This window comes from Cetorhinus maximus, chromosome 11 (assembly GCF_964194155.1).
Source record: "Cetorhinus maximus chromosome 11, sCetMax3.hap1.1, whole genome shotgun sequence".
Lineage (NCBI taxonomy): Eukaryota > Metazoa > Chordata > Chondrichthyes > Lamniformes > Cetorhinidae > Cetorhinus > Cetorhinus maximus.
Window position 1 is genome coordinate 107,919,893 of NC_135889.1, and position 12,812 is coordinate 107,932,704.

Genomic DNA, 12,812 nt, shown 5'->3' on the forward strand with positions numbered 1-12,812 from the left:
TTAAAAAGGGAGGTAGAGAGAAAACAAGGAATTATAGAACCAGTCAGCCTGATGTCGGTAGTGGGGAAAATTCTAGAGTTCATTATAAAAAATGCAATAGCTGAGCATGTGGAAAACAGTGGCAGAATCGGACAGAGTCAGCATGGATTTATGAAAGGGAAATCATGCTTGACAAATCTACTGGAATTTTTCGAGGATGTAACTAGTAGAGTTGATGAGGGGGAGCCAGTGGATGTGGTTTATTTGGACTTTCAGAAGGCTTTTGACAAGTCCCACATAAGAGATTGGCGTGTAAAATTAAAGTGCATGGGACTGCGGGTAGTGTATTGCGATGGATAGAAAACTGGTTGGCAGACAGGAAACAAAGAGTAGGAATAAACAGGTCTTTTTCCGAATGGCAGGCAGTGACTAGTGGGGTACCACAGGGATCGGTGCTGGGACCCCAGCTATTCACAATATATATTAATGATTTAGATGAGGGAATTAAATGTAATATCTCCAAATTTGCAGATGACACAAAGCTGGGTGGGAGGGTGAACTGTGGGGAGGATGCAGAGATACTTCAGTGTGATTTGGACAAGCTGAGTGAGTGGGCAAATGCATGGCAGATGCAGTATAATGTGGATAAATGTGAGGTAGCAAAAACAGGAAGGCAGCTTATTATCTGAATGGCTATAAATTGAGAGAGGGGAATGTGCAACGAGACCTGGGTGTCCTTGTACACCAGTCGCTGAAGGTAAGCATGCAGGTGCAGCAGGCGGTAAAGAAAGCAAATGGTATGTTGGCCTTCATAGCCAGAGGATTCGAGTACAGGAACAGGGATGTCTTGCTGCAATTGTACAGGGCCTTGGTGAGACCAGACCTGGAATATTGTGTTCAGTTTTGGTCTCCTTATCTGAGGAAGGATGTACTTGCTATAGAGGGAGTGCAGCGAAGGTTTACCCGATTGATTCCTGGGATGGCGGGACTGACATATGAGGAGAGATTGAGTCGATTAGGATTATATTCGCTGGAGTTCAGAAGAATGAGGGGGGGATCTCATAGAAACCTATAAAATTCTAACAGGACTAGACAGGGTAGATGCAGGAAGGATGTTCCCGATGGTGGAGGAGTCCAGAACCAGGGGTCACAGTCTGACGATATGGGGTAGGCCATTTAGGACTGAGATGAGGAGAAATTTCTTCACCCAGAGAGTGGTGAGCCTGTGGAATTCGTTACCACAGAAAGTAGTTGAGACCAAAACATTGTATGTTTTCAAGAAGGTGTTAGATATAGCTCTTGGGGCGAAAGGGATCAAAGGGTATGGGGAGAAAGCAGGAGCAGGCTATTGAGCTGGATGATCAGCCATGATCATGATGAATGGCGGAGCAGGCTTGAAGGGCCGAATGGCCTACTCCTGCTCCTGGTTTCTATGTTTTATGTTTCTATATTTAGCCAGCAGCCAACTCTATATGCATTTAACATGTATTTTAGAATGGGTGTAAGTCAGCCTTATTGGACTTACAGTCACAATTCTAGTCCCCTACATTGGAATGATACCACTTTTGCCCCTCCCTATTCCCCCCAAAATCAGAATCCTGGACCCCTACCTGCTTCCCTGCTGAGGCAGTTGAAACGTGGAACCTTGAATAACTGCACAGCTCTGCTTGTGAGCCAATAAAATTATACACTTTGAAAAATGATCAATAAAAGAGAATATACAGTTCAATAGCTGTAACTATTTTGAATCATTTTGAAAGAGCTATTTGGTGAGCATCGCTCATTATATTTTATTCAAAGTGATAAAAATACTCCAGGTGCTCCGCTCTTGCATTCAAGGGAAATAGAATTAAATAAAATATGGCAAACTCGGTTGCCAGTCTACAAGAGTGAAAGATACAGCATCACCTCACTACAGTAGGGTCTGATTTCCATCATCTTTAATCACAATGCATCAGTAGAAAAACCATATTGAGTACCCTCTCTACAAAACATGCCTGGCAGTGTTCTGTTCCTCAAAAAAATGCTGTGTGAGACAGGCAACATCCGTTTCAACTCAAGTAAGTTTATTTAAAAGGCTGTGCAGCATACAAGAACAATGCATTCAAACATTGATAATTCGGTTCTCAAAATGGCAGAGCGAAAATCTTTCTCTTTAATATGGCTGGTCGAATTTTTCACAAAAATATATACAGCGTTTTGCGATTATTAGTCATTATGCTGCAAATTTATTTTTTGTATTGGTCAATCCTCATTTCTTTATGCTCGGTATCTACCCTGTTTATTAGCTCAAGTAAAAGTATAAACGTTTTATCAAGGGCGAGAAGAGTGAAGTTTGTGATTTTTTTTCCCACATTCCTTTCAAGTGCAGGGCCACACCACAATGCATGAGATCGCCTGGTAAAGAGCCAGGCTGCTATTAAGATGATTTCTAACAGACAGCCAAAATAAAGGTAGATGGATGTGCTTTCATCTTGTTCTGATATTTTCTGCTCGCTGCACTGTGTTATTTATGGCCCAGATTTTGTGGGAGTAATGATGGTGGAACTGTCAGCACTCACCGCCATTACTCCACTGAAACTGACAGCAACTTCTGGAGTCTGCATCCGTGCAATTAAACATGGAAATTCCAAAGTTGCTGTCAGTGATTCGACACTACTCCATTTGGTGTGCTATTGAAGTCCCTGCAAACAATTAGAAATCACTGAACGGGTGAAAATGTCCCATTTTATGCTGTAATATCACTGTTAAAAACCTCCCAAAAAGCTATGCCTGGTTACTGAGGTGTAACTGGGTTTTTAATGATTTACTAAGTCATAACCTGTTGCTGAAGAACCTCTCTGACCCTGGAAAACTAATTTTATTCTTTTTAATGTCAAAATTTTCCATCTAATAACAATTCTAAGTTTTGTAATGTAATCAAAACGCAGCTTCCTTGTGACATTTAAGTTTCTAACTTGAATGTCCCAATATTTATAAAATTTGTAAAATTTATAATGAGTGAAGGATAGTCAATGCACTTTACTTCCTGGTTTGCTGTCTGTGAGAATACTCCCATGTTGCTTACCCTGATTGATGATGTCACTGTTGCTGGATACCTGGAAATCTCCTTGACTTTGTGCCAGATTAACATTAACATTGAAAAAGGAGAAAACCATGCCAGGGAGATAGCTAAATGGTTGTGGGCAGTGTTCTTTGAGGTTAGTGATGAGCAAAATCCACTGACTGCAAAATCTAGGCCAATGAATAAAGACAGCAGTCATTGTTCTCCCAATGAGATTACTTCCAGCCCAAAATCTTCTGATCTTACTTATTTCTTTTCAATCTTCTGCAAAGATTGCAATGCTTTTGTTTTCCTTGAGGTACCGGTATTGTTGACTTTCAGTTGAGTACTCTTCACAGTTTCCTTTGGTTCAGTTTGATCTGCACCCTTTTGGCTTTCTTTCTCCTTCTCCAGGGGTTTTACCACCTTGTCACTCTGCGAGCTCCCAGTACGATTCATTTTCTCCTTTTCCAAGGCGTTTTCCATCTCTGTGTAGTAGTCCAAAGCCTTTCGCACAGGGTCAATGATGTGTTGCTGCAGGAGCAAATAACACTTCTAAAGCTGCTAATATTTAATATGAGATATTTCAGTATAATTCCAAGCAGGTTCAGATAACTTTGCCTTCTAAGATCATTTTAAAATTTCAGAAAGATAATCCTTTGTCTGTGCAGTAACACCGTTGTGCACAGCAGTACGGTGTTCATTAAAGCATGAATATTGCTAGTAAAAAAATCTGCTTTAAATGAAATGCGTTTATCAGTGTTTTGAGGAGAAGATGGGAGAAATCACATGGTCAGTGCACTCTACTCTTAACTCAATCAAGTTATTTGCTCATTTTTCTAACACATCATTGTGTTACTAGCAGCACGTCGAGTAACAACGGATAGAGCGCAGTGGTTCAATATGGTGGGGGTCACCTTTTCGAGGTGTCCATCTCAAGGGCAAGTGGGATGGGCAATAAATGTTGGCTTTGCTGGTGATGCCAACATTCCATGAGCAAATTTTAAAATATGCCTTATGTTTCAAATTTTACAGCGCAAAAAATACTTTGAATTATCAGGAGTGGGCTGTACTGGAAAAGCCAATCATTCTGCATATATCCGACAAGGTCGAAAAGCCTCAGGACATCTTTTTATGTTACCTCACTTGAGAGGAAATAAAGTATTGAAAGGAGTGCTTTCAATATAAAATATTTTCCTCTGGGAGACAATGCTGATAATTTTCTTATGTCACAGTGAAACGATTTGTAATTTAAACCAATTTCTTCTCTCTCTGGATGTCTGTCATCCTTGGATTGCCCTCCCAGTAGACAGCTGCTCAGCTGATAACAGCTACTGGAGTGTCATCCACACAGGAGTCTCAAAGATCATCATCCAATTCTTAATGAATGCCAATTAAGAGATGTTCAATCGGACAAAATACAATGGGTAGAATTGCCCAGTTGGTACCAAATATTTCTGCTTAGATGAGTCTTGATCATCTACCAAGTCCAAACATGTTGCCCTCTACTGCAACTATCCACTCAACCAGTACCAATACCAGTGGGCCCCCTGCTAACAGCACCCAAAGAGGTACAAATTAACTTAAAGGAGTAGAAGCACCCTAATGACTGCAGAAGTTGCAACCTTGTAGGTCTGACAAACAGAAAGACATGTATAGTTAGTTAAGTTGTTGGGGGCCAGCGTGGAGGAAGCGAGACTGTTACAGGATTCTCTCCCTCTAACAAGGTCTCAGGGTGCTACCATCACTTATTAGGATCTACTTTTTTAAATTTATTCGTTCATGGGATGTGGCTGTCACTGGCTAGACCAGCATTTATTGCCCATCCCTAATTGTCCTTGAAAAGACAATGGTGAGCAGCCTCAATGGTGCTGCAGTCCATGTAGGAACACCCACAGTGCCATTAGAAGCGAGTTCCATGATTTTGACCCAGTGACAGTGAAGGAATATAGTTCCAAGTCAGGTTGGTGCATGGTTTGGAGGGGAACTTGCAGATGGTTGTGTTTCTATGCATCTGTTGCCTTTGTCCTTCTAGGTAGTAGAGGTCGTGGGTTTGGAAAGTGCTGTCGAAGAAGCCTTGATGAGTTCCTGCAGTGCATCTTATAGATGGTACACACTACTGTCACTGTGCATCAGTGATGGAGGGAGCAGGTGTTGACGGTGGTGTATGGGGTGCCAATCAGCGGGCTGATTTGTTCTGGATCGTATCCAGCTTCTTGAGTGTTGTTGGAGCTGCATTCATCCAGGCACCACAGTGATTCAGGAAAGTGGCAGCAACATGGTCGGACTGGAGAGAAGTTCACCAGGAGTCTAAGCCCTGTGCCCCTGATATAAGTTGCATATGATGGATGGTCATTGGTAAACCTGATGAGGGCAGGAAAGGAGAAATGTAAGTTGTGTGAGATGTAGCTGTAGGCTACGCCATCCAAATTTTCCATTTTTCATTATGTCTCCACCCCAATTTCAGGTTTCCAAGAAGTAAACTCCAAGTACTGCAAACCAAATCATCCTAATACTGCATAAGATTATATTAAAATTTATCATTTAAGGTTTTTAAAGCAAAAGCTTGATTTCTAATGTATGTGTTATGGCTATTACTCCTGTGGAACCTTCTCTTATGACCAATAGGTGAAATATGCAGTTCACTACCAGCAAATGGAAGTGTCTGCAGATAAGTCATATGATATTGCAGTGTCTGCTGTGAAGAAATAGCTGGAAAGATTAATGACTCACCTCCAAATTGGGGAATAGGTTTGCGAGTTCAATAAACAACGGCAGCAGCACAAAGCGGATGAAACCCGTTTGGGATGATGGCTTTGTCACCTTGTCCCTGTCCATGAATGGAGACACTGGTAACCCTTCTAGTTTCTCCATGTCACTCTACAACAAAAAAATGAACGCATGCATAAGATCAGAATGCAGAATTGTTAGCAAGCTCTACATATCCTCATCAGAATAAACAGTCACATGTTGACAATAAGGACAGAATGACCTTATTAGGCCTGATTTTAACCTAACCCACCTAGTGTAAATAGAATGGAATTGGTTCACATATATGGCAATGGAAAGCAAAATTGGATGAGGTCTAAAATATGCTTCTAATCTGAACGCACCCCATTCCTGCCAGGCTGTGTTAGGTTCAAATAGGGCGTCTAATTTTGTTGAAAGACAGTTAGCTATATATTTATCCATTAAATCTAGTAGTAAAGCTCTATCCTCCAAAGTCACAAAATTGTAAGTCATTCTGCTCTCCTGAGCATATTGCTAATATGGTTTAAAGCGGGAAACTATTTACCTAACAGAACCCATCCAAAGTGATTTTATTTTATTTTATTCTTTTATTTATTTGTTCATTTTTTAATCCTTTTTCCCCAAACCATCCCTCCCCCTACAAGGCCATCTGTCACTTGTTTCTATGTGTTGCTTTCACAGAGCGCTGACCCTTGTTCTGCCATTAACACATTCTGTTATCATACCTTAATGCCACTATCAGCACCTTTTTTACTCTTTACCACTACCATGAACACTCCCTTTGTCTTGTGTCCATGACATCTTTGTCAATCTCTCCTTAGTTGTCACCTATCCCTGACCTTCTATCTTGCTCCACCTGCTCTACCCCGACTAAAACAGTATAAAATCCATCACATTTCCACTTCTCTTGAAGCTCTGAAGAAGAGTCGTGTGGACTTGAAACGTTAACTCTGTTCCTGTCTCCACAGAGGCTGCCAGACCTGCTGAGCTTTTTCCAGCATTTTCTGTTTTTATTCTAGCAGATTAAGCTGCAGAATTACATGAGGGGTCCAAAAACACTTCAAAGTTTCTACAATATTAAGAAAACTATGCATCGGAGACTAGGTAGTGAACATAAGAACAATAAAAATAGGAGCAGCAGTAGGCCATTCGGCCCCTCAAGCCTGCCCTGCCATCCAACAGGATCATGGCTGATCTGCCCCAGGCTTCAATTTCTCTTTCGTGCCAGCTCCTCATAGCCCTCAACTCTCTGATATTTCAAAAATCTATCCACCTCCTCTTAAATACTTTCAGTGATCTAGCCTCCACAACTCTGAGGTACAGAATTCCAGACATTCACTACCCTCAGAGAAGAAATTCCTTCACATCTCAGTTTTAAATGAGTGTCCCTTATTCTGTTACTATGTCCCCTAGTTTGAGATTCCCCACTAGTGGAAACACCTTTCAACATCTACCTTGACAAGCCCCCTCAGAATCTTGTATGTTTCAATAAGATCACCCCTCATTCTTCTAAACTCTAATGAATAAAGGCCTAACCTGTTAAGCCGTTCTTGATAAGCCAATCCTTCATCTCAGGAATCAGCCTAGTGAATCTCTTTTGAACTGCTTCCAATGCCAGTATATCCTTTCTTAAATACGGGGACCAAAGCTGTATACCGTACTCCAAATGCGGCCTCACCAACACCCTGTACAGTTGTAACAAGACTTTCCTATTTTTAAACTCCAAGCCCCTAGCAATACAGGCCAAAATTCTGTTTGGCTTCTTGATAACTTACTGCACCTCCATGCTAATTTATTGTGTTTCGTGCACAAGAACACTCAGATCCCTCTGTGCTGGATGATTTTGGAGTCTCCCTCCATTTAAATAATAGTCTGACTTTTGATTCTTCCTACCAAGGAGCATGACCTCACACTTTCCTACATTAAACTCCATCTACCAAGTTTTTTCCCACTCACTAAACCCATCTATATCCCCTTTGCAGATTTCTTATGTCCTCATCACAACATGCCCTCCCACCTATTTTTGTATCATCAGCAAATTTGGATACATTACACTATGCCCCCTCCTCCAAGTCATTAATATAGATAGTAAATAATTGGGGCCCTCAGACTGATCCTTGTGGCACTCCACCAATTATGTCTTTCCAACCTGAAAAAGACCCATTAACCCTGACTCTCTGTCTTCTGTGTGTTACCCAATCCTCAATCTATGCTAATACATTACCCCCAATACCATGAGATCCTATTTTGTGGAATAACCTTTTATGTGGCACCTTATTGAATGCCTTCTGGAAATCTGAAAAAACTACATCTACATCCCCTTTATCAACTCTGCTTGTTATAGCCTCAAAGAACTCTAGCAAATTTGTCAAACATGGTTTCCCTTTCACAAAACCATATTGACTCTTTTTGACTGTGTTAAGCTTTTCTAAATGTCCTGCTATTTCTTCCTTAATAATGGATTCTAGCATTTTCCCAATGAAAGATGTTAGGCTGACTGGCCTATAGTTTCCTGCTTTTGTCTCCCTCCCTTCTTGAACAGGGGCGTCACATTAGCGGTTTTCCAATCCACTGGGACCCTCCCGGAATCCACTGAGTTCTGGAATATTTCGACCGATGCCTCCACTATCCATGCAGCCACTTCCTTTAAAACCCTTGGACGCAGGCCATCAGGTCCTGGCGACATGTCTGCCTTTAGCCCCATTAGATTGTCAAATACTTTGTCCCTTGTGATAGAGACTGTTACAAGATCTTTCTTCCCATTAGCTCCTTGCTTATCTGATATCTTTCGGATGTTTATAGTATTCTCCGCTGTGAAGACCGGTGCAAAATATTGGTTTAACTTATCTGCTCCCTTTTATCAATTCTCCAATTGCATCCTCCAAGGGTCTCACGCTCACTTTAGCCACTCTCTTCCTTTTTATATACCCGCAGAAGCTCTTGTTGTTTGTTTTTATATTTCTTGCCAATTTACTTTCATAATCAATTTTCTCCCTCTTTATTAGCTTTTCAGTCATCTGCTGCTGGTTCCTAAAATGTTCCCAATCCTCTGGCCTACCACTAGTTTTCACCGCTTTATATGCCTTAGTTTTTGATTGGATACTCTCCTTCACCACCTTTGTTAACCATGGGTGGTTCGGTCTTCTCATTGAGCCCTTTTTTACCAGGATAAATTTTTGCTGAGCTTTATGCTTAAATGTCTGCCCATCCATTGACCTTCCTCTTAGTCTATTTTCCCAGCCTGCTTTAGGCAACTCTTTCTTCATACCTCTGTAATTGCCCTTATTTAAGTTGAGAGCACTGGTTTGAGACCCGAGTTGCTCACCCTCAAACTGAATTTGAAATTCTACCATATTGTGATCACTACCCCTAGAGGATCCTTAACTATGACATCTCTTATTAATTCCATCTTATTACACATTACTAGGTCTAAAATAGCCTGTTCCCGGGTAGGTTCTGTAACATATTGCTCCAAGAAACAATCCCTGCACACTCTCCAAATTCATCTTCCATGTTACCTCTGCCAATCAGATTTGTCCACTCAATATGCAGATTAAAATCACCCATGACAATTGTAGCACCCTTCTTCCACGCCTCCATTATTTCCCTATTTATACTTTGTCCTATAGTGAGGTAACTCTTCGGGGGCCTATAGGCAACTCCTACCTGTGACTTCTTCCTCTTGCTATTCCATATTTACACCCAAACTGATTCCACATCACGATCTATTGCACCTATATCACTACTTACCACCGCACTGATACCTTCCTTTATTAACAAAGCTACCCCACCTCCTTTTCCTTTTTGCCTATTTTTCCAGAACACAAAATACCCTTGAATATTGAGTTCCCAGTTTTGATCACCCTGCAACCATGTCCCTGTAATAGCTATCAAGTTATATTCATTTATTCCTATTTATGCTATCAACTCATCTATCTTGTTACAAATGCTGCGTGCATTCACATAAAGAGCCTCAAGCTTGACTTTTTACCATTATTACTCATTCTGGTTCTAATTTCTGCTGCACTCTCCTGCTTATATTTTCTGCCCCTTCCTGTCAGACTTTGATTATCGTTCACCTCTTCACTACCCTACACCTCTGCTCTCTTGTTTCTTTTTGATTTTTTAAACTTCCCTTCAATTGAACTCTCCCTCCCACTAATTAGTTTAAAGTCCTATCTACAACCCTAGTTAAATGATTCGCCAGGACACTGGTCCCAGTTTGGTTCAAATGAAGCCCATCCCAATGAAACAGCTCTCTCCTTCCCCAGTACTGGTGACAGTGCTCCATGAATCGGAACCGATTTCTCCCACTCCAGTCTTTGAGCCACACATTTACCTCTCTAATCTTATTTACCCTATGCCAATTTGCACGTGGCTCAGGTGGTAATGCGAAGATTATTACCTTTATGGTTCTGCTTTTTAATTTAGCCCCAAGCTGCTAATGGTCGCTCAGCAGAACCTCTTTCCTAGTCCTACCTATGTCGTTGGTACTTAAGTGGTCTACAGCAACTGGATCCTTCCCCTCCCACTCCAAATTCCTCTCCAGTCCAGAATAGATGTCCTTAAACTTGGCACCAGGTAGGCAACACAGTCTTTGAGACTCTGCCTCTGCTGCAGAGAACAGTACCTATTCCCCTAACTATGCTATCTCCTATTACTACTACATTTCTCTTTTCTCCCCCCACTTGAATGGCGCTCTGTACCACGGTGCTGTGGTCAGTTTGCTCATCCTCCCTGCAGTCTGAGCCCTCATCCACATCGGGAGCAAGAACCTTGTACCTATTGGACAAGGACACTGGCTGAGGCTCTTCCAAAGCTGAATTCTGGATCCCCATACCTGCCTCACTCGCAGTCATATCCTCATGTACCTGACCACAGTCCAAAATTATTGTAATTAATCTAAGGGGTGTGACTGTCTCCTGAAACATAGCTTCCATGTAATTCTTCCCCCTCCCTGATGTGTCGCAGTGTCCACAGCTTGGACTCCAGCTCATCAACTCTGAGCCGAAGATTCTCGAACAGCCAACACTTGCTGCAGATGTGGTCACTGTGGATTGCACCAGCGACCACCAGCTCCCACATGCTTTAGCTGCAACACATCTCGCTGTTTTAAACTGAACTTGCGGCTCTCTCCTCGCTGTTTTAAACTGAACTCCCGGCTCTGACCTCGCTGTTTTACACTGAACTCCCGGCTCTCTCCTCGCTGTATTAAACTGAACTCCCGGCTCTCTCCTCGCTGTTTTACACTGAACTCCCGGCTCTCTCCTCGCTGTTTTAAACTGAAACTCCCGGCTCTCTCCTCGCTGATTTAAACTGAACTCGCGGCTCTCTCCTTGCTGTTTTAAACTGAACTCCCGGCTCTCTCCTCGCTGTTTTAAACTGAACTCCAGGCTCTCCTCGCTGTTTTCCAAACTCATCAAAGAGATTTTCAGTAATGTTGATAATATTATAACACCTGTAAGAACCAGGATGTTCCACAGAATTTAAATGAGCACCTCTTCAGAAACACTCCTTCATTATTAAAATTAAAAGTTACATGAGGGTCCTAAGTCCATGAGCACCTTTTCTTTGGTTCCAGTGCAGCTTTACTATTTTCAACAGAAAAGTTCTGAATGTCGTTGTGAAGTTTCTGACTGTATATCTGACAACAACAATTACATTAGAGTTCTGGAACTTTAGAACTGAGAAGACAATTGGACTCCTCAGTGGCCGCTATCCCTGCCACATTTTAATTTTTCCTCCGTCCTATTCTAACACTTTTTCTAAATGCCACTCTAGAGCCTGGGGTCTGAGCTATGGAAGGCTGCTCTGTATGACTATCTGTATGGCTATCAGTCTCTTAGGATGGAGTTGACCCAGAATAAACTGTTTCTTTAGGCTTAGAACCTCCACAGCTTTGCTCTGCAGAGCCTTTTCACATGTGAAGGTATTTGAGGGGCTGAGGAGAATCATCTACTACTACTGCTGTCTGGGGAGAGGCGGTTTCATAGTGATATTATCATTGGACTAGTAACTCAGAGACCCAGGGTAATGCTTTGGGGACTTGGTTTCGAATCCTGCCACGGCAGATGGTGAAATCTAAATTCAACAAAAATCTGGAATTAGAAATCTGATGATGATGACCATGAAACCATTGCCCACTGTTGTAAAAACCCATCTGGTTCACTAAATGAAGGAAATCTGCTGTCCTTACCTGGTCTGGCCTACATGTGACTCCAGACCCATAGCAATGTGGCTGACTCTTAACTGCCTTCTGATCAAGGGCAATTAGGGATGGGCAATAAATGCTGGCCTAGCCAGCGATGCCCACATCCCGTGAACGAACAAAAAACATAGGCAGAATCTTTGGAGCGACCTTCTGCTTTCCTGGAAACTGAATTATGGGAAAATCAACCTTACAGAATTGCTAGACTTCATTAACCTTCCAGAAAGCACGTCCTGAATATCCTACAATGCTGGCAAAATGGTTTGCCGGAAATTTCAGTATCCATTCCATAACTCCACTTCCATTGAAATACATCAGCATTAACATCCCTTAACAAAATGTTTCCATTGCGTTCAATACTTGAGGGTACCTGATTGAAAAATTCCTGCAGTAAGCAATCCAGCCATGGCTCAGCGACATCCATGGGTCGGGCTTCATTGGAAATGTCGCTAACTTTTATTATAATCATTGTAAGCTGGAAAGAAGCAGTAATGAAGAAGTGTGAATCGACTTTGTCTAAAGCAACCGGGTGGAAATGTTGAGACCATTCACTTACTGGGGATATTTGGTCGCAGCTGTGAGACTCTTAAAAATTAATTCTCCATAAACACATGTACAATATTGTTTTTTTTACAAATATATATATGTTGGGCAAATAAGCATGTGCACACCTATATAATTGGGCATGTCATTCACAGTCTAGTGTCCTAAAAATATGAAACATTCAAACTATCAATAAAGATTTTATCATTTTCATTTTGCATGTGTGCACCCGTTTCAACTTATTTCTTTTAGAGCCATTTACATTAAATTGTGATTACTATACTAAAC

The 12,812-nt window shown here is 41.7% G+C and overlaps 1 protein-coding gene across 1 annotated transcript in view; it reads right to left on the reverse strand.

The window, feature by feature from the left end:
- Positions 1-3,158: 3,158 nt before the first annotated feature.
- Positions 3,159-12,812, reverse strand: part of LOC144686311 (high affinity cGMP-specific 3',5'-cyclic phosphodiesterase 9A) — a 60,300-nt gene continuing 50,646 nt past the window's right edge. The window contains exons 8-10 of the mRNA XM_078551393.1: positions 12,352-12,456; positions 5,756-5,902; positions 3,159-3,556 (exon numbers count right to left, since the gene is read on the reverse strand). Of these exons, the coding sequence (XP_078407519.1) occupies positions 3,290-3,556; positions 5,756-5,902; positions 12,352-12,456 (519 nt within the window). The 3' untranslated portion in view covers positions 3,159-3,289. The remainder of the gene's footprint in view (positions 3,557-5,755; positions 5,903-12,351; positions 12,457-12,812) is intronic.